At 28.1% G+C, this 26,508-nt stretch overlaps 6 protein-coding genes and 1 long non-coding RNA gene across 14 annotated transcripts; 3 read left to right on the forward strand and 4 right to left on the reverse strand.

The window, feature by feature from the left end:
• The first annotated feature begins 77 nt into the window (after positions 1-77).
• Hr83 (nuclear hormone receptor 83) lies at positions 78-6,705 on the forward strand. 2 transcript variants are annotated; one of them, XM_086916551.1, is made up of 7 exons: positions 78-273; positions 341-481; positions 568-663; positions 907-1,176; positions 1,292-1,600; positions 1,757-1,968; positions 6,217-6,705. In XM_086916551.1, exons 1-7 carry the CDS (start codon positions 270-272, stop codon positions 6,241-6,243), a joined length of 1,059 nt encoding a protein of 352 aa, XP_086772677.1. In that variant the 5' UTR covers positions 78-269; the 3' UTR covers positions 6,244-6,705. The 2 variants fall into 2 exon arrangements, with proteins under 2 accessions (XP_086772677.1, XP_031771752.1); XM_031915892.2 differs by lacking the exon at positions 6,217-6,705 and having other exon boundaries at positions 1,757-3,769.
• Positions 2,283-6,684, reverse strand: conu (Rho GTPase-activating protein conundrum). Its single transcript, XM_012485124.3, has 10 exons — positions 6,542-6,684; positions 5,819-6,032; positions 5,494-5,735; positions 5,271-5,419; positions 5,002-5,198; positions 4,762-4,921; positions 4,315-4,661; positions 4,075-4,241; positions 3,819-3,996; positions 2,283-3,648 (listed from the first exon to the last, which is right to left on the reverse strand). The coding sequence occupies exons 2-10, from the start codon at positions 5,952-5,954 to the stop codon at positions 3,272-3,274; spliced, it is 1,953 nt and encodes a 650-aa protein (XP_012340578.1). The 5' UTR covers positions 5,955-6,032; positions 6,542-6,684; the 3' UTR covers positions 2,283-3,271.
• A 1,665-nt stretch (positions 6,706-8,370) lies between the features above and the next one.
• On the reverse strand, positions 8,371-10,058 carry Tap42 (immunoglobulin binding protein Tap42). Its single transcript, XM_086916371.1, has 5 exons — positions 9,861-10,058; positions 9,336-9,674; positions 8,866-9,260; positions 8,598-8,801; positions 8,371-8,518 (listed from the first exon to the last, which is right to left on the reverse strand). The coding sequence occupies exons 1-4, from the start codon at positions 9,987-9,989 to the stop codon at positions 8,600-8,602; spliced, it is 1,065 nt and encodes a 354-aa protein (XP_086772497.1). The 5' UTR covers positions 9,990-10,058; the 3' UTR covers positions 8,371-8,518; positions 8,598-8,599.
• Positions 10,059-10,194: 136 nt separating this feature from the next.
• Positions 10,195-14,592, reverse strand: LOC105735142 (proton-coupled zinc antiporter SLC30A2). 2 transcript variants are annotated; one of them, XM_012485127.3, is made up of 8 exons: positions 14,139-14,592; positions 12,201-12,433; positions 12,011-12,127; positions 11,704-11,852; positions 11,459-11,610; positions 11,113-11,326; positions 10,795-11,035; positions 10,195-10,678 (listed from the first exon to the last, which is right to left on the reverse strand). In XM_012485127.3, the coding sequence occupies exons 1-8, from the start codon at positions 14,183-14,185 to the stop codon at positions 10,533-10,535; spliced, it is 1,299 nt and encodes a 432-aa protein (XP_012340581.1). In that variant the 5' UTR covers positions 14,186-14,592; the 3' UTR covers positions 10,195-10,532. The 2 variants fall into 2 exon arrangements, with proteins under 2 accessions (XP_012340581.1, XP_086772496.1); XM_086916370.1 differs by lacking the exon at positions 14,139-14,592 and adding an exon at positions 13,934-14,068.
• Positions 13,271-17,504, forward strand: LOC147656186 (uncharacterized). Of its 3 annotated transcripts, none has more exons than XR_015294878.1 (3): positions 13,271-13,776; positions 14,020-14,442; positions 16,966-17,504. It is a non-coding gene; the product is annotated as an uncharacterized LOC147656186 (long non-coding RNA). The 3 variants fall into 3 exon arrangements; XR_015294879.1 differs by having other exon boundaries at positions 13,476-13,776; positions 14,048-14,396; XR_015294877.1 differs by having other exon boundaries at positions 13,535-13,776; positions 14,048-14,442.
• Positions 16,254-23,913, reverse strand: Uggt (UDP-glucose-glycoprotein glucosyltransferase). Of its 4 annotated transcripts, none has more exons than XM_012485134.2 (24): positions 23,776-23,913; positions 23,167-23,377; positions 22,828-23,063; positions 22,562-22,744; positions 22,323-22,495; positions 21,988-22,183; positions 21,667-21,880; positions 21,381-21,601; positions 21,059-21,280; positions 20,572-20,930; positions 20,270-20,513; positions 19,967-20,164; positions 19,632-19,890; positions 19,450-19,558; positions 19,193-19,378; positions 18,898-19,104; positions 18,416-18,808; positions 18,235-18,249; positions 17,800-17,977; positions 17,534-17,716; positions 17,145-17,420; positions 16,949-17,065; positions 16,734-16,875; positions 16,254-16,628 (listed from the first exon to the last, which is right to left on the reverse strand). In XM_012485134.2, the coding sequence occupies exons 1-24, from the start codon at positions 23,797-23,799 to the stop codon at positions 16,582-16,584; spliced, it is 4,593 nt and encodes a 1,530-aa protein (XP_012340588.2). In that variant the 5' UTR covers positions 23,800-23,913; the 3' UTR covers positions 16,254-16,581. The 4 variants fall into 4 exon arrangements, with proteins under 4 accessions (XP_012340588.2, XP_031771662.2, XP_086772491.1 ...); XM_031915802.2 differs by having other exon boundaries at positions 22,817-23,063; positions 23,776-23,817; XM_086916365.1 differs by lacking the exon at positions 23,776-23,913 and adding an exon at positions 23,589-23,754.
• Positions 23,877-26,245, forward strand: Bcs1 (mitochondrial chaperone BCS1). The gene is made up of 7 exons (XM_012485128.3): positions 23,877-24,415; positions 24,500-24,691; positions 24,849-24,988; positions 25,066-25,260; positions 25,332-25,565; positions 25,632-25,802; positions 25,897-26,245. Exons 1-7 carry the CDS (start codon positions 24,285-24,287, stop codon positions 26,109-26,111), a joined length of 1,278 nt encoding a protein of 425 aa, XP_012340582.1. The 5' UTR covers positions 23,877-24,284; the 3' UTR covers positions 26,112-26,245.
• The last annotated feature ends 263 nt before the right edge of the window (positions 26,246-26,508 follow it).

Here is a 26,508-nt window from a genome sequence, read left to right on the forward strand (position 1 = left end):
CTCCTGCTCTCAAACCTGTCGCGAACGATTTCTCCACATTGATGCTCGGTAAATATTGTTTTTTCGCGGTCTGACGACCAAGCTGACGCGAGCACCCCTCTCTCGCGATCAGTCCAGCTATAACCGTCCTCGGTGACGAATCGAGTTCGATCGAATTCTCTCCTTTCCTTGATTCCTTGTTTAGGAATCATTGATTATAAATGTTATATACTCGTGATCATTAAATCCTTGAATCTCATCTCTTATTTTTCTCATCTCGTGATAGAACGATGGGTAAGTCTTTTATTTGTGAATCGAAACGATCGACGGATTCGATTAATTTGATTTTTTGTCGAGACAGGAAGAACGTTACCGACAACGGTTGCTTGCAAAGTTTGCGGCGATCGATCCTACGGCAAACATTACGGAGTTTACTGTTGCGACGGTTGCTCGTGTTTCTTCAAACGATCAGTGCGCCGTGGTGCCCTCTTTACTTGTATAGGTTCGCGAGATCTCTCTTTTTCTTAACCTTCAAATTCGTGTTGATCAGTTAAAAGCGAAATATCGCGATTTCGTGAAATTTTTCAGCTGGCGTTGGAGCGTGCTTCGTCGATAAAGCGAGACGTAATTGGTGTCCATATTGTCGCCTGAAGAAGTGCTTTACTGTTGGCATGAACACGGCAGGTAAGTAAACCGAATCGAGTTCGATCGCGAGTGTAATCCATGCATGCGTAATCGTAGAGTTAAACGAGATGTAAACAATGCCGCGTGTCAGAAGTCCCCTTCGCGTTGACAGAACAATTTCGATTCGACCGATATTTTTATCCACGCCGTCGCAACGCTATCGTCGTGATCTTTCGACGATCCAACGTCAATTCACGATCGTTTATCCAATAAAATACCTCCCGTCATTTGTCTTTTGCTCAGCCGTTCAAGAAGAGAGAGGGCCACGCGTTCGAACCAAGATCGTAGCCGTCGCTCGCGATTTCTTTCGCGTTTCGTCGTCAGCATCGACGCCATTGCCACCACCGATATCTCTTTCCTCGTCGGAACCAGGAATCGCAACGCCCATTTTAACAACGAAGAATACAATGATGCGATACCACACGAGCAACGCTAGCGACAATACCGCCGGAATCTCTTCCTCATCGACCAGACAAATCTATTCTCCTCGATCACCTAAAATTCTTTCTACCGGTAATGGAAGTCTGCATCCCATCGTTCTCGAATCTTTTTCTTTTCTTTCACGTGTGGATAGAAAAGGAAAAAGCTAGTAGTATAAGTAGAGGATAGCTAATAAAATTACTTCTAGGAGATACGATACGATACGAAATCGCGGCTCGGATATTCTTCGCGACTGTCCTAGCCGCTCGACAACATCGAGAATTTTCTATGCTCGATCTGGAGGAGCAGAATAAAATTCTTCAACGAGGATGGGCTGCGGCGTTCGTTCTACGAGCCGCGATCTGGCCGATCGATCTGACCAATTTTCGAAATACGAGCACATCCAATGACGACACCGTGCACGATGTTATATTCGCGGCAAGAGCCGTCATCTCTAGCTTACAACCTGATCAAATCGAATTCTCCGTTCTGGAAACCTTGATTCTCTGTCGACCCGGTAATTAATTACTTTTATGCATAACATTATCGCCCTTGCATTCTTCGCGAATCGAACATCGTTTCTTTTTCAAAACTTTTATTCCTACCCTTTTTTATGAAATTTCCTTTTCTTTTTTCTTTTTTTTTTTTTTTTTTTTTTTTTATCAAAATCCAGAAATCGCTGAAACGATGAACGGCATTCGTTTAACGTCGCGGGCAATGGACACCGCGGTGGAAATTCTGGCTCGGCATCTTGCTGGTAAAACTGAATCATCGGTCAGAGTGGCCAAACTTTTGCTCGTCCTTCCTATTTTGACTGCTTCCTGTCCTCGGAAATTAGCCAACGATCTTTTTGCACCTATTATCGGAGACATTGATCTTGAAAAAGTAATCGCGTCTGTGCGTTGATTCTATTTCTCTTTTTCTCTTTCAAACAAATCTAGTCACGCTTATACAACTCTATTTTTCTTTTTTTTTTTTTTTTAACTTTATCATATATCACGAATATCTTAATCAAATACGATATCTGATGTATTGTTCTCGATATATTCATTCATCATTATCGAAATAACTGATATATACATACACTCTAATTTCCTTAACCTCATTTTTTTATGCATTTAACATAATAAAATATATATAACATAATACAATATCAATTCAATTGAGCAAAGAACAAATATTGAATGAAAAAATCGTCATTGGCTTTTATTTTCTTTGGCACTTTATTGACATAAATGTAACAATCTTACGTTGCATAATATGTACAATTATTTATAATAATATGGCGCATTGAAAAACACACAGAAAGAAGCATATCAACTTTTGATAAAAGTTTGCGGTGATTCTTTATATGCTTTTTTCTTCGTTTTGTTTGATTTGGAACAAAATTAAACGAGCTACATATATTATCAATTACGATATACATTTATAGATAAAAAAGTAATACAAATGTATAGCTATATGCTACAAATCGCAAAGGCTTCACACACATTCGTGCGCAGGCGCTTAATCGTTAGTAATAAATTAGAATATTCACAATAGATATTTGAAAAATAAGTTGTGCTACTGCATGATAATCTGCGAATTTTTTAAATTATCTATGTTTTCATACTAATTCATATTTGCATCTAGCACCAGTGTTCGATGGTATCGAATTATTATTATAATTGTGAAAAGTTATATTATGCGCGCACGTTCAAATTCAATGTGGAAAACGATTGGTTAATTGAAAACGATGTTTTATGTTTTATTTCCAAATCACTTATGAATCTTATGAATGTTAAAGTTATTTTCATCAATGTCCAAAAATCCACAAAATCTCCTTTCGTTGTATCTCAATATGCGTAGTTAATAAAATTGATCACATCATTAATTGACAAGTAACCAACTAATTTTATATCATCACGAAATTTGCATATCGAAACTATGTCGTACGATTATAATTTAATTGACGGAAGATAATAATATCCTCTCACAAACTGTTTATCAACTAACTTATTACGCTAACCTCAAAATTACGCTAACTTCTTTTAAATTAACTTCTTTTTTCTTTCTTTTTTTTTTCTCTTTTTTTTTTTTTCGAAACTTTATTGAATATCATTAAACATTTATATGTATAGAAATGAGAACGTGTTCGCGCAAACCGTACCAGTACATGTATATATTCTTGATATCATGAATATCAACGTCAATAAAACTTTTTTTTATACTTTCGATATCTTTCTTCTTCGGAATGTCTGCGTAATTGATTCAAGAGATCGTTTGGTACATACCACAATTTATTCGCGTTAATGAGAAGAGCTTCCGTTACTTGGCAGCATATGGCAGCCATATTAACTTGTGCGCACAAATCGGTACGATCACGAGAATGAATGTATCGTGGTGGAAATAAAGATGGTGCCACTATCATCGCTACATTATGAATTGACATTTTATTCAACGCTTGATTTTCCACAATCAGTTTCAAGAATTTAATCAACGCCTTCAAAGTACAACGATGTTCTATCGGAAGCAATAACACCAGTAAATTTAAAGCGTACGACAATTCCTGATGATCTTTCACTCCTGCGTGTACGGAAATAAAACGAAATAGAGATTTATATTTTAAAAAATATCACAAAATATTTATATTGAAATAAATTCATGCACTTTAAAATCATATTTGATCCTGGTGCATCAAATCTAATCGATCACTTAATCATTTTAATATTTTCTTATTTAAACACACAACTTACCGTGACTTTGATAGAAAGCGTCGATAAGTTCTACAGTAAGTAATGGTTGCGGTAGATCGCGCAGTAATTTTTTCAGAACTGCCGACAAGTCATGGCACGACATGTGTTTGAACAACTTATCCATTTCTTTAGGTTTGCAATAGAAATCCGTTTCCAGCTGCATGCATATTGATTCGACCTGAACAAAACAACGATAGTTATAGTCATTCATTCGAAAGGTAACGTACTGAACTTTTTTTGTAATTTAAATTTGTACTTTCTGCTTATGTCCTCCGACGCGAAGAATACCCTCTTCTTTAACACCGCGTCTCGTTAATTCATTAAAAAGTTTTTGAAATACTAGTGGAATATTACTCTCTTCGGACGATAACTGACTATCTCGAAGTAAAAGAGTTGACAATGAAACTCCGAATAGATTTCCAGCTACGAATATAATATTGTTAAATAATTTTCAACATCTTAATAATAACTTTAATTCTATAAAGATTCTATAAACCTTTCGTTCGACGTTTATTTGGTTTGCGTTTTTTTAATGGTACGTTATATTTGTCAAACACTGCGGTAAGTTCAAGCCATAATAATGGTTGTAATTTGGTCAAATCTCGTTGCGTAAGCACCTCTATCCCTAATCGAGTCTGTACATCATCAGGTGGAGCTATAACTTCCGAATTCCATACTTTTGACTTTATTTCATTTCCTCTACACATTTCCTCGAAACTTAAGTGACCATGAGAAGATGTACGATTTAATGGATGTGTTATTAAACGTTCATCGGCTGGCCTCGTTAATCCATATAAGCTACTATGACTTCGTGTTACCGTTGCATGACTACCGGAATTCCTTCTAAAATTTTATGTGTAATCCATATATATTTTTAATGAAAATAATATTTCTCAAATTTCATACAAAAGTTATATAAAGAGGTTAGAATTTTGAATCACACCTCAAAGTCGAATCTTTTGAAGTATTCAACTTTTCAATAGCCTCGCCTAAAGTCGTTACATTCGCTACTTCGCTAGGATCACTTCCGCTTCGTCTTTGAATACTAGGTTTTGAAACATGTATCGTTCCTAACCTATGATAGCTTGTTAACTGAATTCCTTCTATAAATGTATGTAATGTATTCATTTATGTAAAATCACAAATATGTTAAAAATAGTTTTTAAAAATGAATCATCAATACCTGAATCGTTTGCAACATCACCTCGTAACCAATTTCCAGCACGTCTAAAAATTTCTTGAACAGGCAATGAAGTTACCGACTGTTCTACCACTGTGTCGATCGTCGTCGATGGTGCACTTGGCGTTCTACGTACCGTTTCTTTACATTCATTTGGTACTTGTTCAAACACCGATACAAAGTTTGGAACAGTAGTGTTACTCAAAATGTAAAATACGATTAACATATATTTATAAATATCATAATGGAACTGAATAATGAACAAATCTTACTTTGTATGGTGCCCGTCCATAATGGTAACCGTTGTCAACGATGGAAGCATCTTGATTGACGTTGACGAAACATCTTCCGGTATTGCATCTGTTGCAGAATCTAAGGAATCAGGTGTAGCACTACGTGATCTCGTCCCGGTACTAGACGCCTAACGATTATTATTAACAAAAAATAATTTAATTTTTAGTATTACTTTTAATAATTATATAATCTGATTTATACCTCCACATCTTTGAAAACATCTCTAATATCTGGTTTTCGAACGCGTTGTCGTTGATTAAAACGATGTTTCACTGTATGATTAAGTGATTTAACACGACGTTTTACTGCTTCAGCTTGTGCTCGAGACAAAGGACGTAATGCTGCACCCAATTCATCTGGTTGTACTTCTCTCCCTGCCTTCCATGCTTCTGTTAATTGTCCTAAACCAGCTATACGTAACCATTCAGCTTCTTCTTCGCCATCTTTGAAAATAATAATATAATTAATATAATATAATTAATTAATTAATTGAAAAAAAAATAAATATTAAGAAGAAAATGCATACCATCACAGTTACGTGGACATTCTTCTTCAAGATAATCATCCAATAGCTTGGTTTCTTCCATCATCTTTTGATATTCTTCCCAATAATCTAAAAAATGATTTTCACTTCCTATATATGTAGTATGTGTTCTTTCCATGATTTCTAAATTTATTATATATATTTTGACAATATCTAATTTTATTTATCTATAATTTAAACAATTTTTTTTGGATATCTGGAAAAAATAAAAAAAATATTCAAATTTTAATTCATAATTTTAATTCAGTTTTATCTAAAAAAAGTTCAGTTTTTTTAAAAATTTTATATATTAATATTACATAAAAAAATATTAATTAATAAAGAAACATTCTTATTTTCTTTACAACAATTCTAATCCGCAACATCGATCTTTTTTTCAGAAGTTTATAATCTACGTTTTAAAGTAGGACGCAAATCAAATTAACATACACACCGCCTCGAGGAAGTATTGCTGACACATTCAAACAATTAGTGTTGAAATAAGATGGCACGAGAAGCGAATTAAAAAAATATCAAATAAATTATTATATTATATAAAATATACCTATCAAATTTTAAGATAAAAAAGACGTAAACATACACACATGTAACTAGAATCACGAACAAAAATTTTCAAAAAAATAGATAAAAGCATCTAACCTTCTCCTAATATGGAATTTTTCATGAAAATAATCATAGCAAGAAATTTCTGAATGAAATACGTACATTTGTAAAGAGACTTGGTCGGTGAAAATATTGCTTGTACAATTATCTTATTCTTAAAATAAGTTTTAAATTGTAATAATGAGATTGCATAATTCGTCGTAAAAATATATAAAAAATAGCTTTTCAGTTTTTAATAAAATTGTTTTTTAGGACCAAATGAGTAATTTACGCATTAATATTATTTTGATATCATCTGCTATTTCCAAGAAATAAAATATTTAGTGTATGCCTTTGTATCACACTCATCGTTAATAAAACTGTCATCAACTCGTTGCACTGAATATAAAACACTGAGCTTATTTCGAAACTTTAATGAACAAATTTGCACGTCTGCATAACTCCCGCTTTTTCGAATTCAATTTACGTTGAAAACAGAAAACATGAGAACATGTTCTCAAACTTGACAACCTGTTGCTGACGCATACGACTCCCACCCGTATACTTGCAAACTGATTCATAGTCATACAGTATTGTTGTTTTGAGTTGACACCTGCGCTCTTCATGCATTTCAATCCACGCCATCTAGTTTTCTTATGCTTCGAGCACAGACTATATACATAATAGATATTTAATATTTTTTGTCATGATAAATTTATTTATTGTTTAATAAGATCGTTCGAGTAGTTTTTCACATTGATATAATGTAGAATCATTATTCCTCGTAAAAAATTCATGTCATTTGTATCACAAATTATTATTATTTACTATTTATAAATATTTCAATTTATAAATATAAAAAATATAACCTCCAATCATTCAATTTTTATCCGAAATATTTTTTAATATTATGTAAAACAAACATTTTTCATATTTTTAAATCTTCTAGAATTAAAAAAAATATATTCGTTTGTCTAAAAATATTCAATAAATATAATATAATATAATAAAAGATAGCAATTCTTACCATAAAAAAAAATACATAAAAGATAAATACATAAAAGATATATCTTTAGAATTAAAATTGTTGAAAAAATAAAACATGAAAAAATGGCAAGTACAAAAATAAGTATGCACATGCAAGATACTTTACAAATAACTATATAAACTTTCATAAAAATTCTTATTTTTAGAAACATTAGAAAAATTGTGTATGGATCTTTTGTGCATATATCAGATTATATTTTTTTAATATAAAGTCAAAATTTTTGACACTAAAAAATTTTTATTCAATTTTATACTAGAAAAATATAATTCCACAAAAAGTGATATGTGAAATTTTTTTCAGAAATTAATTCTAAGCCCAAAAATTTTTGGTCAAATTTTCGAGTTCTATTAGAAGAATATAATCAGATAGGAGGTAACGTACAAATTTTTAAATCAGCGCCATCTTCATAGTGCTACAAATAAAAAGAATAGCAAATAATAGGAGAAAACTAAGAATGAACATTTAGTGCCATCTCTTAAATATCAAAAATAGATGGCACTGGTAGTTAATTTTTATCTTATCTTGTGTTTAATATTTGAAAGACGGCATTAATAGTTAATTCTTACCTTTATTCTGTTCCTATTATTTTTTGTCCTTTTTTTGTATGTTTTATTTGCAGTATTCTAAAAATTGATTTTAACTTTTTGCTTTCTCTATTCTCTATCTTATTCTTCTTTTCTATTATCTCTTATGTGAGTAAGAAAGTACATGACTAGTTAGCTATGAAATATTTTCATAATTTTTCTTTAGAATTACAATGTATTTTAATTTTTCATATAAATATTATATCCTTAACTTTAAAATTTATTTCTAGGACGGTGACTTTTCAAAATATAATATATGTTGATATATAATGCGTAGTTTTCATAACACTTAATGGTAATGATAGAATTTAAACAAAGAATTATTTATTCCATATTTTTTTAATCATTTGTTCGTTTACAAAACATAAAAAAAAAATAATTTTTGTAAAAACACAACATTTATTTGTCTTAAATCATTATTAATCATTATAAACAATTATAACATTATCTTGAACAATCTATAGCAATCTGAAAAAAATATGAAATTAGATACATAAAATACATTTTTAATATAATGTATATATTATAAAATGAATAATTTTATCACGTTCAACTTCTATTAGCACGATTGCCCCATCCTCTTCTATGTGTATCTTTATATTCATCCATGGCACGTAATTGTTTTAAGATTTCTGAATCATCTGTCTCAATCATTTCTTCTTTTTTAATATCTTCTTCTTCATCTTTTTTTCCTTGATTATTTGCTAAGTCTTGTAAACACTTTGAAGTGGTTTGATGATGTGAAGGCCAACTAAAGTGAAAATATTTATTAATATTAATATTTAAAAAATATGAATATATAATTTTTTACTTACTCTCCTTCTTTCACTCGTTGGTCATAAAATTCTTGAACAGTTAAAACAGGTAAACTAGGATAACCAATTCCAAATACTTTTTTTTGCACTTCATCTCGAGTAATAATAATTGGTTGTAATTTTGGAGAAGGTGATATATGTTTTTGTGAACTCTGAGCCATGGTTTCAGTTTTTCCTACATTTTTCATATGTTCTAAAATTGGTTTTTCAGCAGCTAAAGAATTCAATTCTTCTATTGTCAAGTTTACATATAATTTAATAAGTGTTACAAAATATTCTCTTTTAACTTCATCGTCTATGTTTGGATCAGATAAACTTTTTTGCAAAATTTCCAAACGCGATTCCAACTCTTTTTGTTCTTTAAACCTTTGTAATTTCGTATTTCTTCGATTTACCTATAATATAGACATATATATAATTTTAAGAATAATATTTTAATGTAATAATTTTTAATTTAAAGAGAGATTTACCATTTCAGTAATTAATTCTGCATTCGTTCGAACTTTCTCGGGTACGCTTTCTTTTTCATGTTCCGACTTAATTTCGGGCACTTCAATATCAGTTAAACCATAAGCTTTAACACGTTTCAAAAAATCGATGAAATAGATTTCAGCAACATTAATAATATGCATTCGATCATCTATATTACAAATTTTTGTTGTAAGTGTACCAAGAAAAGCTGGCAGCAAAAAATACTTTATATTTTCTGTAGCCACTTCATCAAAACTTTCATTTTGACTAAACATATCGACTAGAGAGACTAATTTCGTTGCATCTTCTAACATATTCATAGTTCGTCTTATATCAGACTACATATAGAAAAAAAACAAAAAGATGTATCATTAATATAATCATTAATATCATGATTTACGAATAGAATAGAAGTGTACATTTAAAAGTAAGTACAATTTAATATATATAAAATATTTTCATTAGAAATTCAAGAAAAACAAAAAAAAAATTTTTTTAAAATTATACGCAATGATGTTTAATACCTGAATTTTTACACTGTTTGTAGGTTTATCCGTTTTATTTATTTCATTAAATTGTTCAAACGCTTTATCGAATAATTCTGATAACGAAGCATTTTCATCGCTTTCCATAAATAATTTTTTTTCCGACATAGCTATCGTTTTGACAGCTAGTGGTATTCGTTTATGAGTTTAACCAAAATGAAATAGGTTATGTACGTCCAATGAAGTTTCACTTGAAGTTATCGCTATAATATAACAAGTTTCGATAATAAAAACGATATGTCGATATATTAAACAATTTAATTCAAAACATTTTAATTTGGAAAGAAGTGAGATATAAATAAATTAACACAAATTTTTATAATAAATAACTGTTTCGATGACAAGTAAATAAATTGTTTATTGATTTGTAATTAAAAATCATTAGAGGGGCTATCGGAGGATATCAGACCTTAAGGGGAATATCATTAACGAGACTGAAAACATCATCTCTATACATTGTCTAATCGTTTGGAAAAAAATATGTTATTTTCATTTGAATTATCATTGTTTTGGAAAAACACAATACTATTATTTTTTACAAATTGTTGAGTTATTTACAGAATTCAAATCATATATCATTAATTGATCCGATTGTATATAATCTCGAAAAATAATTAGAAAATATAACAAAACATAATTGCAGATTTACAATTATTGCGATAATGCCTTGCATTGCTTACAATTTTCCATTCGTTCATCAAATTCTTCTATTTGAAGTGTCATTTCGAAGAATTTGTATTTATCATGAATATTTCTAGTAGCAGTACGTAATATATTGTGAGGACTTGCACCTGGTTCTTTATTAAAGAAAATAAAAAGAAATAAATCAATCAACATAATATATCGTAATACATCCGAATTTGTTTATAATAAAATAAAAATTAATGAAAGAACAAGATTTGAATGTACTTACTTATTGCGAGATGAGCAGAGAGTGCAGTTTTATCCAACGAAAGTGCCCAGATACGAAGATTATGCACTTTAACTACACCTTCGATTTGCATAAATGTACTCTCTACTTGAGAATATTCAAATCCTTTTGGAATTCCTTCCATTAAGACATTCATCACATCTTTAATTATTGCAACTGTAGTTAATATTACCAATAATGAAAAGAGAAAAGTGCAAATTGGATCGACTATAATCCAGCTTGGCTGCAATTATTATTATTAATATCGATTTCGTTTTCATCCTTAAATTCTCAACGAATCTATAGCATACTTAAATGTACCTTGAAATAAATAGCTAATGCTGCAACAAAAACTCCTACGCTTTGAATAAAATCTCCTATAACATGGATAAAAGCAGCACGAACATTGATGTTTTTTCTATCATGAGAAAGATCTTCAATATTAATTTTTTCATTTTCTATACTTCGATTTGATTTATGCGAACCATGACTATGTCCATGACTATGACCATGCTGATGTAACGATAAGCCCATTCTGCAATATAATTAAATTAAATCAATACATTCAAAATATAATATATTTTAAGCGTAATAAAATTTATTATCTAATTAATTCGAATTGAATATTATTTTTAACATAGTTCGAATATAATGTAGTATCACTAACACTAGATTTACCGCAACGCCCACAGCAGAGGTGATCAACATGACGGTTGTATCTAGTTCAAAGTTTTTATGAATTATTCTCTCGATTGCCAAATAAAAAAGAATTCCAGTAACTATCCATATTAATAAAACCGATGTTAGAGCTCCTATTACCTGTAAACAACGATAATTATCTCCAGGAATATAATGAGGAATATATTTATATATGTTATCAAAAAATTATAAAGAAAACTTTTTTATACCTACTTCTGCTCGATACCAGCCAAAAGGCATTTTTCTTGTGGCCGGTCTGCTCGCTACCCATATCGAGAACAAGGATATCATAAACGAGGCGAAATCAGTTAATAAATGCGCAGCGTCTGTTGCAATCGCTAAACTATTTGACAATATACCACCTGAAAAATAAAATAATAATTTTAATTATCAAATTAATTATAATTTATTTCTGTTTTATAATTATATTATACATATAATCTTCTTGAACACGTTTTATTATCGCGTATTCTATTCTTTTATGTCTATTATGTCATATATATATATATATGTATATTACCTACGATTTCTGCTATCATAAAAATTACGCATAGCGTACTAGCAATCAGTAATTTCTTTCTTGCCTTTTTATCGATCTCCTCATTCCTTTCTCTATGACAATGGTCTTCCAGTACAGCTAAGAACAGTACAAGAAACGAATTAGAATAATACATTTTTTACTGTTATCATATTCGATTATAAATTTTTACCGGAAGAAGTTTGTTGAAAATCGGTACCACCGATAGCAGTGGCGGGAGAAATGTTGATTGTAGTGTTTGCAGTCTCGTCGATCGATGTGGCGCCCTTTACAACCGTACAGCAACCGGAAAGTTTACCGTGCACACAAAAAATTACTTTTTTCGGCGAGGCTTCGTTCTCATCGGCTTCATTATTATTAGGCGGAATACTTGTTCCGTATCCATATACAGCTTTGTCTTTGAATCTATAATAAACAAAAAAAAAAAAAAAATAACCGATTGTATTTTAAATAATTTAACATAATTATATAATTATAAATAAATACAATAATCAATGGATATACACAATCGATTTTGCGGAAATAAATCGTATCAATTCATCATCGTATTAAGATTTTTATTATCTGTTTTTATGCCTATTGTTTGCACGCAATACTAATCAAGATTAATTGAAATTATTTTTATAATCTGGCTCGTAACGTTTTTTTCCTTTTTCTTTAATCTTTTTATTTTTTTATTTTTTTTTTTTTTTCGTTTATGCGGAAGATAATTGGAAACGAAAATTTACAAACCGAATTTATTTACCGTCATTGTTCAATTTTTATAATGTGCAATCGATACTCCGAATTTATCTCGCACTTGGAAAATATGAAAAAGGAAAGAATTGTCACTGTTTTCTTGACAAAAAGCGGGAAGAAGAAAAAAAAGAAAAAGAATTATACATTCAAACAGGTGATTTACAATTTCAGGGCTCGATCTTAATTTGATTTCGACACGAAGTTATTATGAATGATAAGAAAAAATTTTATTGCCACGAAGATCTTGTGTGATATAAATTATAATCAAAAAAATTTTCTAACCCTATATTATATGTCTATATCAATAGAAAAATATAATTGTTTACAATAGTTATCGACTTGTTATCAATCATGATATTTCTTATTGTTTTTTGATTTTTTCCCTAATGATTAGAGATTGTCATCGAAAATTTAAATGCGTAGCGCGAGATAAGATCGATAATATAATTAATTAACGATTAGAGTTAAGAATAAATCACTTCATAATTGAATAATTTATTATTCAAAACATGGAATAATCGCAGATAACTATAGCACTAAATAGCCGAGGTTATATGAAGAACAGATCAATTTATAGTTACAAATAATAATTATTATTTAAGCATTTAAAATTAAAATTATTATTTAAAATAACTTTATTCGAAATTTTAACTAATTACTTTTTCAACATATCTAAAACGTAAAGAACAATGATGAGATGAAAATTCTCACTTAGAGATTACGCGTCATCCTCTTCACGCCATTATCATTTCTCGCTATCTGAGAGAAAGATATCAATGAGGATATTGTGTGTAAATTCACATTAGTTAAGCCGTTATCCATGGAAATGTTTTCTGATGAAAAAACTGTGATTTCCGTGACAATAATGCCGTGTGCAAAACTATCCAAATTATATCGTCGTGATATGCAATAGAATGTGATTACACGAATGATAAACATGATACACCGGGATATATTCATTACTCGTGTCGAATGATATTAAAAAGTATTAAGTCGAAAAGTAATAAAGCGTAAGTAAATTATATAAAATATATATCATCATAATAATTATATTATTTTTTTCAACATGTGTATCTTTAAAATAAAAAATTGAAATAAGTTTTTTTTTCATAACAATATATATTCAAGAAGTTAAACAAGGGACAGATACTAATACAATATAAATACCCTTGTTGCGATTGCATCTTTTATCGAAAAATCCATATTCTAATTGTTTCTCTCATAAAAATTCTCAAATGAAAAAATTTCAACAGACTTTGTAAGAAATTGTACTGCGCGCAGGACACTGAAGTGGGAGAAAGTGGGGAGAAGCGATTTGATCCGATCTAATCCGAATCGATCCGATCGAATTCGAAAGGATATTCGAACTCACAGCTTGATCCTTTCGTCGTCCATGATCCTCGTGCAGGACGGTTGCATGTATGTGTGCGTGTGCGGACAACAGCGCTGATGGTAACGTGCAACAAGCAATCGAATCAATTCACCATTCAATAGATCGATTAAAAATATGGAGAAGAAAAGCGAAAGGGGAAAAAACGGAAGATGCGACGTCGCGGCGCGGTAGGCGAGGCGAGACGAGGCAAAGTGGAACGAAAAGAAGGGGCGCGACGCGACTACGAACGGCAGATCGGCAAGTGTATTAAATCCTCAGCCGATCGGAGAAACGTGAATGGATTGTACGCGCGTCACTGGTTACATGAACACCGTAAATCGCTTGCCACTTCATGCCGTCTTTTGGTTGAAGACCCTCTGCTTAGTCTCTCGTCCGTTTATTTTACCAGATAGCTTAACTCTCGATGAGTTTCTCCTTCTCCGTTTCTCTCTTTTTCTCTTGTTCTTTCTTTGCTATTTCTCTCTATCTCTTTTATCCCCTCTCTTGCTTTAGTTGAAGATCGCTCTCTACCGATTTCCTTCCTCCTGTTTTCTCCCTTCTTCTGCGACCATCGATTCCCCCACTCTTTGCTTCCTCTATCTGTTTCTGCCTTTCAAAGTTTCTATCTATTTGTCGTTTATTCTATCTTTGTCACGCTTCAGATTCACGATAGTTTTATACTTGATGTATTGCTTTCCTGTTTCTGTTATTTCCTGTTATTTCATTGTAACGATCATTTGTAACAATCATTTAAAATTTCTAATTTTCTCTTGCTATCAATTAAATAAATTTTCGTGACGTCAATCATATACTTTAATAAAATCTAAAAAACAACTATAATTAAATTTGTATAGATCGATTGTATTTTTTTTTTTCTATCATATTGTTCACAAAGTTTTTTCTTTTTGATGTAAAATGCTTAATCATCTGCCATGATTTTAATTAGAATTTAATTGATATTTTTAAAATTTTTAATTTTTGATTTAAATTTTAAAATTCAAAATTATTTCTATTCAAATTTAATTAAATATTTATCAAATACAAACAAAACAAAATTAAACACACGTATAGAATTCTAATTCTAGCTTTCAGAAAAAATAATAAAATATCGTGTTATTATTGCATATTATTTTGACTAATATAAAATTTTTCCATGGAATTAGTTTGCATCACAAGTTTTCTTCTGCATACATATTACAAGATTACATTTTTTCGATATATATTTTGGAGGAATAGAATATTAATATTAAACAATTCACGGAGGAGGAACATAAAACTTATTTATCAATTTTCATCTTTAATCGATAATTAATCAATAATTGATTTTATGTATAGATTTATTTCATGTGGGGAAATGCACATCAACATAAATGAATTATATATTCGACAATTATTTTAGAATAATTAATTTAAACAAACTATAATTATTTTTGTATTTCGCCTTTATCGTAATCATATTTATTTGATAATATAATTACAAAAACAAGATAATACATATATATATTCCAAAATACTTATTTCTATAATATACATATTTTAATATTTTTGAGAACTCATACAAATTTTTAATTAAAGTTAATGTATAATTTTAGGATAGATTCGAATAAATCTATAGAGATATCATTAATGCAAATTTAAATATAAAAATATTTTTAACAAGAATAATCATTAGAAGTAAATGTAAAAACAATTAAATAAAAAATTAAATTAAATTAAATTAAAAGTTTATGTTAAAAAATCATATCAATGAGATCATGTTATATTAGCATCGTAAAATATATCATCACATTTGTTACAATATATATATATATATATTAATAATCGAAATTATCACTTCATCGATTGTTTTATATATAGTTTCATTGTAAATAGTCTATAGTTATAAAAATATAAGTTGTTCTTATATACAAACTTGTAATTCTAGTAAATATTGAAAACAGAATACATACAAAATATAATTACAATAAATAATTTTATTTTTATTACAAGATATTTCTTTTAATTAATTGATATTTTCTTTAATGTTGCCAAAAAATGTTTCTCTTATATTGAAAAGTTTTTATATTATGCAGAAATAGAAGTATTTTTGTGGATGGAACAAATACTCATAAAAAGTACCTTACAAACATTACAAGTTTATTTCTTATAACTATAGTAGATAATACAAAATCACAATTATGTTAACAGTATGGACATAGTTCCTTATCTATGATTAATTACTACAATATGACACATTTCTGAATGATTGAATAATTCATTAAATTAAGACAATTAATATTTTTTAATATTTTATTTATTAATTGTCATTTAAAAAAATCTCGCGCTGCTGCAACAATGTGCTTGCGAATATTGAAAATAATCCATTTATTTGTGGAAAATTTTTCATAAAAGTATCCATACTATCTTCTTTTTAATTGATTCTTATATTTCATTTTATTTTTATTTATAATTCTTCATGCTTTGTAAAATTTTCCGTATCTTCGAATATTTCTAAAACAAAAGAAAAGAAAAAAATATATTTTATTATGATAATAATATATACATATATGTACAATAAAAATATTTATAAAGAATTAGATATGTTTATTCGATTACCATTCTCTTCTTTTTCTGTTTGTCTATTATCATTCTCTAACTTTAACTGTAAAGCTTTTATTTCTTCATCATAACCTATCCATTCTGGTAAAATACGTACGGCAGCTTGTAGCTTAGCTTCTTTAGTCATTGGGTTATTACACTATGGAACAATAGTTGAATATTAATTGAATATTTAAGATTTATATTATCAATTTATTGTCAACATTATTTACCAAATCTATGGTTTTAGCGTATTTTTTGGATGCATCATCACACCAAGTCTCGCACCACAACCATTCCTGAGGCAATGTTTTAATAGCCACTTGATGAATCATATTATTGGGAAGATCCTGAAACAACAAACTATTTATTACTATTATATATTATTTAACTGTATTACTTTTATGTTAATATCAACTTCATACGGACTTGATCTAAATTGGCCAAACTATTAGGATCTTGACTTAGAGCTTGATATTGTCCTCTTAATCTATCTCCGGCCGCGATGCGTCGAAATCGCTTCAAGTCTACTACATAAAGAGCACTGATATGATAAGCGCGACCTTGTAAATGATTTCGCCAATAACCTTGTTTCCAAAATCTGAATCCATCCATTTCTTTCCTGCTATCACAAAATGGAGTGTATGCATATGGCGCACCTCCAAGATCCATAGTCGCTAATTCTTTCAAATCTGCTCTTACAACCTAACAATATCATATATTACATATCACATATTGAATAATTATCACAATAATTAATAATAAAAACCAATAATTAATGATAATAAATTGTAATTATTTATATATAATCTATATACCTGATCGGCATCAACGAATATTATTTTCTTAACATTTAACGGAAACAAAACATCCAAAAATAATATTTTGTAACCCCATATGGTTCTTTGTTTTTCAGTTTGTTGATGGAGCCAACGAGGCCATTTATATTGTACTAATTCATATTCAAAACCATATTCTTTTGCCATATGAGGCAAGAAATCCTAATAAAAAATTTCATGAACTGTTTAGACTTTTATATTTTTTATATTTTCTGATTTATTTATTAATGCGTATAATAGTTTACCTTTAACGTTGGTGAAAGGTAATTTTTCAAAAACCAAAATTTAACTGGACTTTTGGTATGCTTTATAACACTCAACATCATAATTTTCAAAAATCTTTCATATAAGTGTCCTGATGCTAGAGAGAAAATATTTAATTTTTCATCTTGATCATCACTATCATCCGTCGTCGTAAATGTCCTAATTTTAAAAAAACCAATATAATTAAAAAAAATATTTTTGTTGTTTTTTTAAAGATATGCTGTTGATTGAGTGTACAAATATTGTACTGCAATATACAACGCATATTGATGCTATTATAAAAATAATAAAATAATAATAATAATAATAGTATAATACATGTTTATAATACAAAACAATTGATAAAGTAATTATTTTTATATGTCAAGAATATTAGATATTACGCGATAATATTTAAGTAGGTGTGGAAAGCTTACCAAAATTTGGAAAAGCTAAAAAAAAAGAAAGAACAAATAAAAATTAAAGTTAGACGATCGCTTATCGACATGCTAAAAATATTGAATATCTTCATTTAACACCAAGAAATTTGAAACTATTCTAAATTTACAAATTCAACACTCAGGCAATAGGAAAACACACTGAAATAATTTTACCTACCTAGAAATAGAATTCCATAAACCAGAACTTTTATCATCTTCCGATAAAAGATCCATTCCCACCTTGTCTGGCTTTTTAGATACTTTAACTTTCAATACATGACTTCTGAGAGAACTTATAACAACTTTTACATCATTGTCATTTTGTAGAACATCTTGGCCACCGACTGTGGTAAAATCATAAATTTCTGCTGAACGCCCTTGCCGAAGACGTAATACCCATTCACCTGGATTTGCTTTTAACTGAAAATATCCCAAGTTTGCCATTACTATAGTATCTACCATTAACGGTTGTTTTTCTGTTCCTAATGTAATCTGTAATCCACGTGGTGGATTTCCGATGACTGCTTCGAAACAATGACCTTCAAGAAGTAAATATTCTAATTCGAACTCACTGTAAAATAACAAATAATTTAAAAAACATATTAAAATGTTATATAAAAATGTTTTTTGTTATATGTTCTCTTAACAAAATTTACTTACCTATGCACTCCAATTGCTACATTATCCAATTTAATATTATCTAAATCATAAACGCTTCTAATAACTTCTACTAACCAATTTTCTGGAGCATGAATATACTGTGTCAAAAGAGATGATGTCGGTAATTTTGTGAATTTCGCCATAGCTCCATTAATACGCCCATCAAGAAAAAATTGTAATTGAGGTTCAAATACAAAACGATAAAAACTAAAATAATACAAACAAAATAATTACATAAAATAAACAGATTTATATAATATTTTATATTTCTTTTCTATTTAGAGCATCTATATACCTTTTCAATGGCATATCACTGTTTTTATCCAAACAATTTAAAAACACTTTAATATTACAATTTAAAGATTGTTGAAGCGTTTTTAAAATTGGACCCAATTTTTGCGCACCACGAGATACTGGATCGACAATAGCGATTAAATTAAATGATACTTCATCCGGATTCATCGCTGGAATCTTTATGGCACTAAATATATTATAAAAAAAATATCATAAGTCATACTTGTATATGTTATAAATAAAAAACGAATTTCTTACCTGTAATCATCACCGTGAAAAGGAATATGAAATCGACTTCGCGTTTGTGGATGCGATGCTAATAAAGATGTGATTTTCATTATCATGTCATCAGTGATTTCATTCTTTTCTGTAAAAAATCGAAAGAATGTTATATTACATATTTTATATCATATATAGTTTCATAGATTTTTTTATCATACCATATTCGTCATTTTCCAATAATTGTCCTTTTATTAATTTTTTCAACAATTTATCATCATAAGTACTTTGAGTGAATCTTTCCAATAATGAAAAATCTTCATTTGTAAATTCTTCATCATCATCTAAAGGACCAATTAATCGTCCATTACATACGATCGCTCTAGCTCCTTTTTCTAAATTTAGTACTGTTTTAATATATCGACGATGTATATACAATTCATCTATTTGATTTTTTAATCGTTCCTTTATAATCTCTTCCTAATTTTATAATAAATTGTTAAATTATTATTTTTATAAAATTAAAATTCTAACTGTTTTTCAAAAGAATAATTACCTCTATATCAACTTTTTTTTCATTAAGAATAACAGTAGCCATATCTTCCTTTATTATATTACGAATAAAGCGCATAATTTTTTCTACCGGAAGAGTGTGTAATGCAGCTAATACTATTTGATTGATATCGATTGTATTATTATTCGTATCGGCAAGTGGATTAACAATTATACTAATTCTAACATCTGCATTCGATTCCTAAATTATAATCATGATAATTATACTCAAATATTAATATAAGTCTTATTGTATATCTTATTGTATAATGATATAAATAAATAATATATACAATAAATCACTTACTATGTATTCAAGTGCTTCACGTAATAATTGTCTGCCTTTTAATTCATTTAAATTTGTTACAATCCAAAATGTATATAAATGATGAACAGTTGTACGACGTGGCACATATATATAGCGCATTTTATTTATCAACCAAGTTGATAAATCTTGAGGGCTCCATTTGTTATAATCTTCATCATTAGGTATAGTACCGATTAAGTTTAACCATGTGTGTTTTTCCGGTTTCAATATTCGTTCATTCAAGCTATAACAAAACATATTCATACAAACTTGAAAAAATGTTACGTATTAAAATTTCGTACCAAGGCATAACATTCGGTTGATTCATAATATAATCAACTACATCATCTCCTTCAGTTATTTCTCCTCGATATACAGCTTTCTGTAATGCAGGTGTTTGCGATATAATAGTAGATAAAACAGCTTCTTCAAATGAATTGGCGTTTAATTGATCAGATGATAAAGGTACACCATTAAGTAAAGCTTGTGGAAATTTCCTAAAACCAGATCGCTTTACGAAATCACTAGCTAAATGACGTCCTACGTCATATTCAGATTCTTCGCCAAGGATATAATTTATATTAGCAGATGAATCCTGTATTTTTATTGTTTTCTTTATATCCTCTATATCTACTCCTTCAGGTCCAATATAATTTCCTAACTAAAATCGAATATAATATATTACAAATTTTATTAATTTTATTAATATGTACAGAATAAGAAATAATACTTTTATTTTATGTAAAAGACTATATAATAAATATAATTGATGATTAAATAAAATCTTACGTCTATCAGAAATTGTAAAGCGTGTTCCGATCCTTTGGTTTCCGCAAAGTAATGATATGCATTATTAATTGCAACACTGGCATCAGTTAGTCCAGTTATAGAGGAATCATAATTCGTTACAAAGACAAAACCCACTCTTAATGGTGCGGAATGTAAATATAATGATTGTGCTAATGTTATCAGAGGACTGGATTCTCCACTTAAAGGATCAATAATTAATACCTATTATATAATATATAATTTTTAAATGAATCTATATTTTTGAAATTTTCTAAAATTATATTGTAATTATTTTAGATCAATAGTCTATGTTTATACCAACCAAATTATATAAATTTCTTCTAATATTTCTTAGCATTCCAGGAAAAGTTGGCCTCAATAATTCTGTTAACGATGACGACCATCTCGCATAAGCTGAATCCTGTTCAATATCATTTACCCAAATTATAGCTGAATCTCTTATATCCATTGCAAATTCTTGTTTATCCATATTAGTAGATAAATCCAAAGCTAACAATGTGCTTATCTCTTTATTACTAAATCCTACAAATGAAATATTCAATAATATAATAAATATATAATAAATTTAAATATAACGTGCAATATACCGATTTTACGAAGAGATTCCATTATTCTTAATTCGCTTCTCAATGATTCTAAAAGACTGAGGACATCTACTGCTTCCAAATCAAAAAATAATCCATTAATGAAAAGTGCAGTATCTGTAGGTTGTATATTTAAACTTGTAGAAAATATTGCTTGATTTAGTTTCATTTCTTTTTTCATTTCATTATTTACTTTTGTTCTAATTAGAGATTTTGCCTTCAAATAAATTAAGTATTATATAAATATTACATATACTATTATAAAAATGAAATAAAAATATAATTTCCAGCAGAAGAATAATTTTAATACTATAAAGAAAATACCTGAATTGGAAAATTTTGTGAAATATCTGTTAAAACATTAATAGCCTCATTTGTAGGAGAATTCATTATTCTTTCAGCTGCTTGATAACTTAATTCTTGAAATTGCCATACTTTCAAAGCACCAATTTCATGACTAGTTTCAAGTAAATGAGTTTGTAATTTATCTAACTCTAATTGTTTATTAGGATATAAATTTCTAAAAAAAAAAAATTTTTAAAAAGTTAGATTGTGATAATAGAAAATAAAAAAAATAATAAATTAAAAATATTTAATTTAAAATTAATATTAACATGAAAATATATAAAATCTAAATGTCAATAATATAACCACCTTACTTTAAAGTTACAAAATTAATTCCATCTATTTCTTCCATATTATCAGTTGTAGTCTCTGAATCTTTTCCTGTATTATCTTTAATATCTGAATCATCTGTTGCTTTATATTCTGTGGATTTCATTTGCAATTCTACGCCATATCCTGATAAACGTACATTTTTGTCTGTTCTATCCTATAGATATCACAAATTAATTACATGCATACATATATATATATATATTAAATATATTTATGATACCTTTAAATAATGTCGTAAAATATAATTAATTCCATTGGTTTCTGCAAGATCTTTTAATTTATTATGGAAATCCAAAAATTTTGGTGTTCCAATTTGTCCATATAATATAATAATTTTATCTGATTGTTGAGATGCATGATAACGATGATCTACACTGTAGATATCTGGACGCATCCAAGTATCCTAAGAAAATAATCATAGAATATATAATTGAAATTAATTAATATATGTATATATATGTTTTAAAATGTTTACGTGTCATTTACTTGAATAGCCAACTTTTCTAATTCTTCTAAAGAACATGTAAACACTCCACCAATATCCACTATATTATAACAATCAAGGAAGGACAAGTTTTTATTTTCTACCATTTGTGTAAACATTTCAATACGTGCTGAATAAATTCTTAATGATAATCCTAATTTCATTAATGCTAACTCAGAATGAGATAAATATTTTTCAGCAAATGCAATAACAGCATCATAATTATCTTTCTCTGTAACTAAGAAAACAAAACTAATATAAAATTACATTATTTATAAAAATATTAAAAATGATATAATAAAATATATATACATAATATGATATAATAAAAGTAAAATTACCATTTCTTAAATCATAATTAGCAAAATTATCTATAAATTTCCAAAAATAACTTGGATTTTCATCATTTAAATATTCAGCAGCTTCAAGAGCTAAAGGTGTTTCTTTCCATTTTGCATCTATTAGAGTAGTTACATATTTGTTTACTCTTTTTTCTGCTTCAATGTATATTGTACACAGTATTAAAAAATAAAGACATATAATTAACCGCATCTGTAAACAATACAAATATTGTTGATAACAAGGAAAATAAAGAAAATAAAAATGTAAGAAATTTAATAAAATTGAAAAATATGTTTCTACGATATTATTATACGATAGTCTCGATGGTTTAAATTAAAAGATTTTATATTTTTAATTTGTTAAACAATAAAATAATTGAACTTCTTAATATATCTATTATACAATAATAAAAATTGATTACCACAATAATATAAGCACTTCTATTTTTTTATAATTTATATGAATTCTTATATTTATAATAGTGTTAAATTATCGATGTAGTTAACGAAAATGATTAGAAATAAAAATAATAACATAATATTATAGAATTCATAATAATATATGTAAGAGAAAGAAAAGAATTTTATATTTTTAATTAAATTGCATACCTTTAAATTTTCCATGAAACTCATATTGTAAAAAAATTGGACAAGGATAATAACCAATCCATGCAAAACACGTGCCGGTAACTGGTGAAAGATACTGATATATATCTATACTTAATATAATTATTTACTATATGCACAGGCATACATTTTATAAATTTTCAAATTATTTTGCTTATTAAAAATACTATTAAATATTATGGTCATATTTTTTTTATGTATTATTCTTAATAATATATTATTTGCATATTTTAATCTAGAATTATTAGTGCACTTTTAAGAGAAATATAAAATTTCCTAGGTTTTTTGTGCAACCTAAATACTTTTTTTTTATTCTAAGAATCTTAAAATAAGTATGCTTTTGTACTTATACCAGACATAATACAAGACGTAATACAAATGAAAGGTATAATGTTATACAAAATAGTTAAAACAAGTTAGTACAAATACATATGAAACAGTATATTAAGAATATTTTTAATGCAATTAGAAAGTAAATAAATAATTGCATTATGACTATAATAGATTATGTTCAAACTTTATCTGATAATCCGTATTTTGGAGCTGGTTTTGGACTTTTTGGGTTAGGTGCTGGTGCAGCTTTATTACGAAAAGGAATGCAAGTAGGAATGATAATGTTCAGGTATTATTCACAAAATTACAATTTTATATTATATTATGTACGATTTTATATTATTCAATATATGATATTTAATTTTTTTATAAGGCGACATTATATGATCACTTTAGAAGTTCCATGCCGTGATAAAAGCTACCAATGGCTTTTGCAATGGATTACACATAAAGGTGCAAAGGAAACGCAACATCTTTCAGTTGAAACAAGTTTTGAACAAAAAGAAACAGGTCACATAAAAACTAGATATGATTTCGTACCAAGTATTGGAACACATTTTATTAGGTTAGAAATAACTGTACTTATCACTGCAATATTTCATCTGACAATGACAAGTATGATACGTTTATGTAACAATTTAAAATTTATAATAATAGTAGAATCATTAAATCATAAAAATTATATAATAGTTAAATCAATGATATATTTATTCAATTAATAGGTATAAAGGGAATTGGATAAGAGTAGAACGAACTAGGGAACAACAAACATTGGATATACAAATGGGTATACCATGGGAAACAGTACAACTTACAGCATTAGGAAGAAATAAAAATATTTATTTTAATATTTTAGAAGAAGGTAAGATAATTATATTAGAATTAAAAAATAAGCAAAATTAATATAAAGAAAAGTAAAAAATTAATTTTTATTTTCAGCAAGACAAATGGCATTAAAAGAATATGAAGGCAAAACAATAATGTATACTGCAATGGGAAGTGAATGGAGACAATTTGGGCATCCTAGAAGACGAAGACCGCTAAATTCAGTTGTTTTAGACACTGGTATTGCAGAAAGAATAATAAATGATTGTCGTGAATTTATACAAAATCCTTCATGGTATAGCGATCGTGGTATGTAAATGATACATATATATACATTAAGAATATGTAACATTTGCACTAAATATTTATTAATTAATTAGGAATTCCGTATCGACGTGGATATTTATTATATGGTCCTCCGGGTTGTGGTAAATCATCATTCATTACTGCTTTAGCTGGTGAATTAGAAATGGGTATTTGCGTTTTAAATCTATCAGAACGAGGTTTAACAGATGATAGATTAAATCATCTACTAGCAGTAGCTCCACAACAAACTATTATTCTTTTAGAAGATATTGATGCCGCGTTTACTAGTCGTGAAGAAAATAAAGAAAGTAAGTGAGAGAATAATATTGTGTAATTATTTATACAAAAACATTAATTCTTTATTTTTATTACAGTTAAAGCTGCATATGATGGTTTAAATAGAGTAACATTCAGTGGTTTATTAAATTGTTTAGATGGTGTTGCTTCTACAGAAGCAAGAATTCTCTTCATGACAACCAATTACTTAGAAAGATTAGATCCTGCCTTAGTTAGACCTGGTAGAATAGATGTAAAAGAATATATAGGTATATATATATAACATTTTGCAAATTATTATGTTTTAAATAATAAAATATTCATTAATTTAATATCAATGATGGATACTATTCCGTGTTCCAGGTTGGTGTAGTGCAAATCAAGTGGAACAAATGTTTTTGAGATTTTATCGTAACATTGACGATAGAGCAAATGTGCTTGCTAAAGAGTTTACAGAAAATGTATTATCGCAGAAAAAATATGTTAGTCCAGCGCAAATTCAAGGATATTTCATGTTTTATAAAAATAATCCTGATGATGTATTAAAAAATGTTTCAAATATATGGGAACTTACATAATAAATTATATTTAATAATGAAACAATTATACTTGAAGAATTTACATTGAATCATAAAAAATCTATAAGAATAAAAAAATACATATGTAGATTAAATATTGTAAATTTTTACATGTATAAAAATAATGCAATCTATGCAGTTTACAATTTTTTTAACAAGATTTGCTTATTCATTCCTAAAAATTTCATAAATATAAATTTAATGTAACACATATTTTTTATTTTCACAATATTTTATTTTGCACATTTTGAATGACTATTTAAAGATAAAATACATTGTATAGCAAAATAAACATTGTATAATTTTTCTTTTATTTTTATCAATATATCTGTTCAATTATTTAAATTCATATTATATATATCGCTATATTTACACATTATTGGCGCTTTTTCATGTT

The sequence above is a fragment of the Apis florea genome, unplaced genomic scaffold (assembly GCF_048593485.1).
Source record: "Apis florea isolate Af1SG1 unplaced genomic scaffold, ASM4859348v1 contig_3802_pilon, whole genome shotgun sequence".
In the NCBI taxonomy this organism is placed as follows: domain Eukaryota; kingdom Metazoa; phylum Arthropoda; class Insecta; order Hymenoptera; family Apidae; genus Apis; species Apis florea.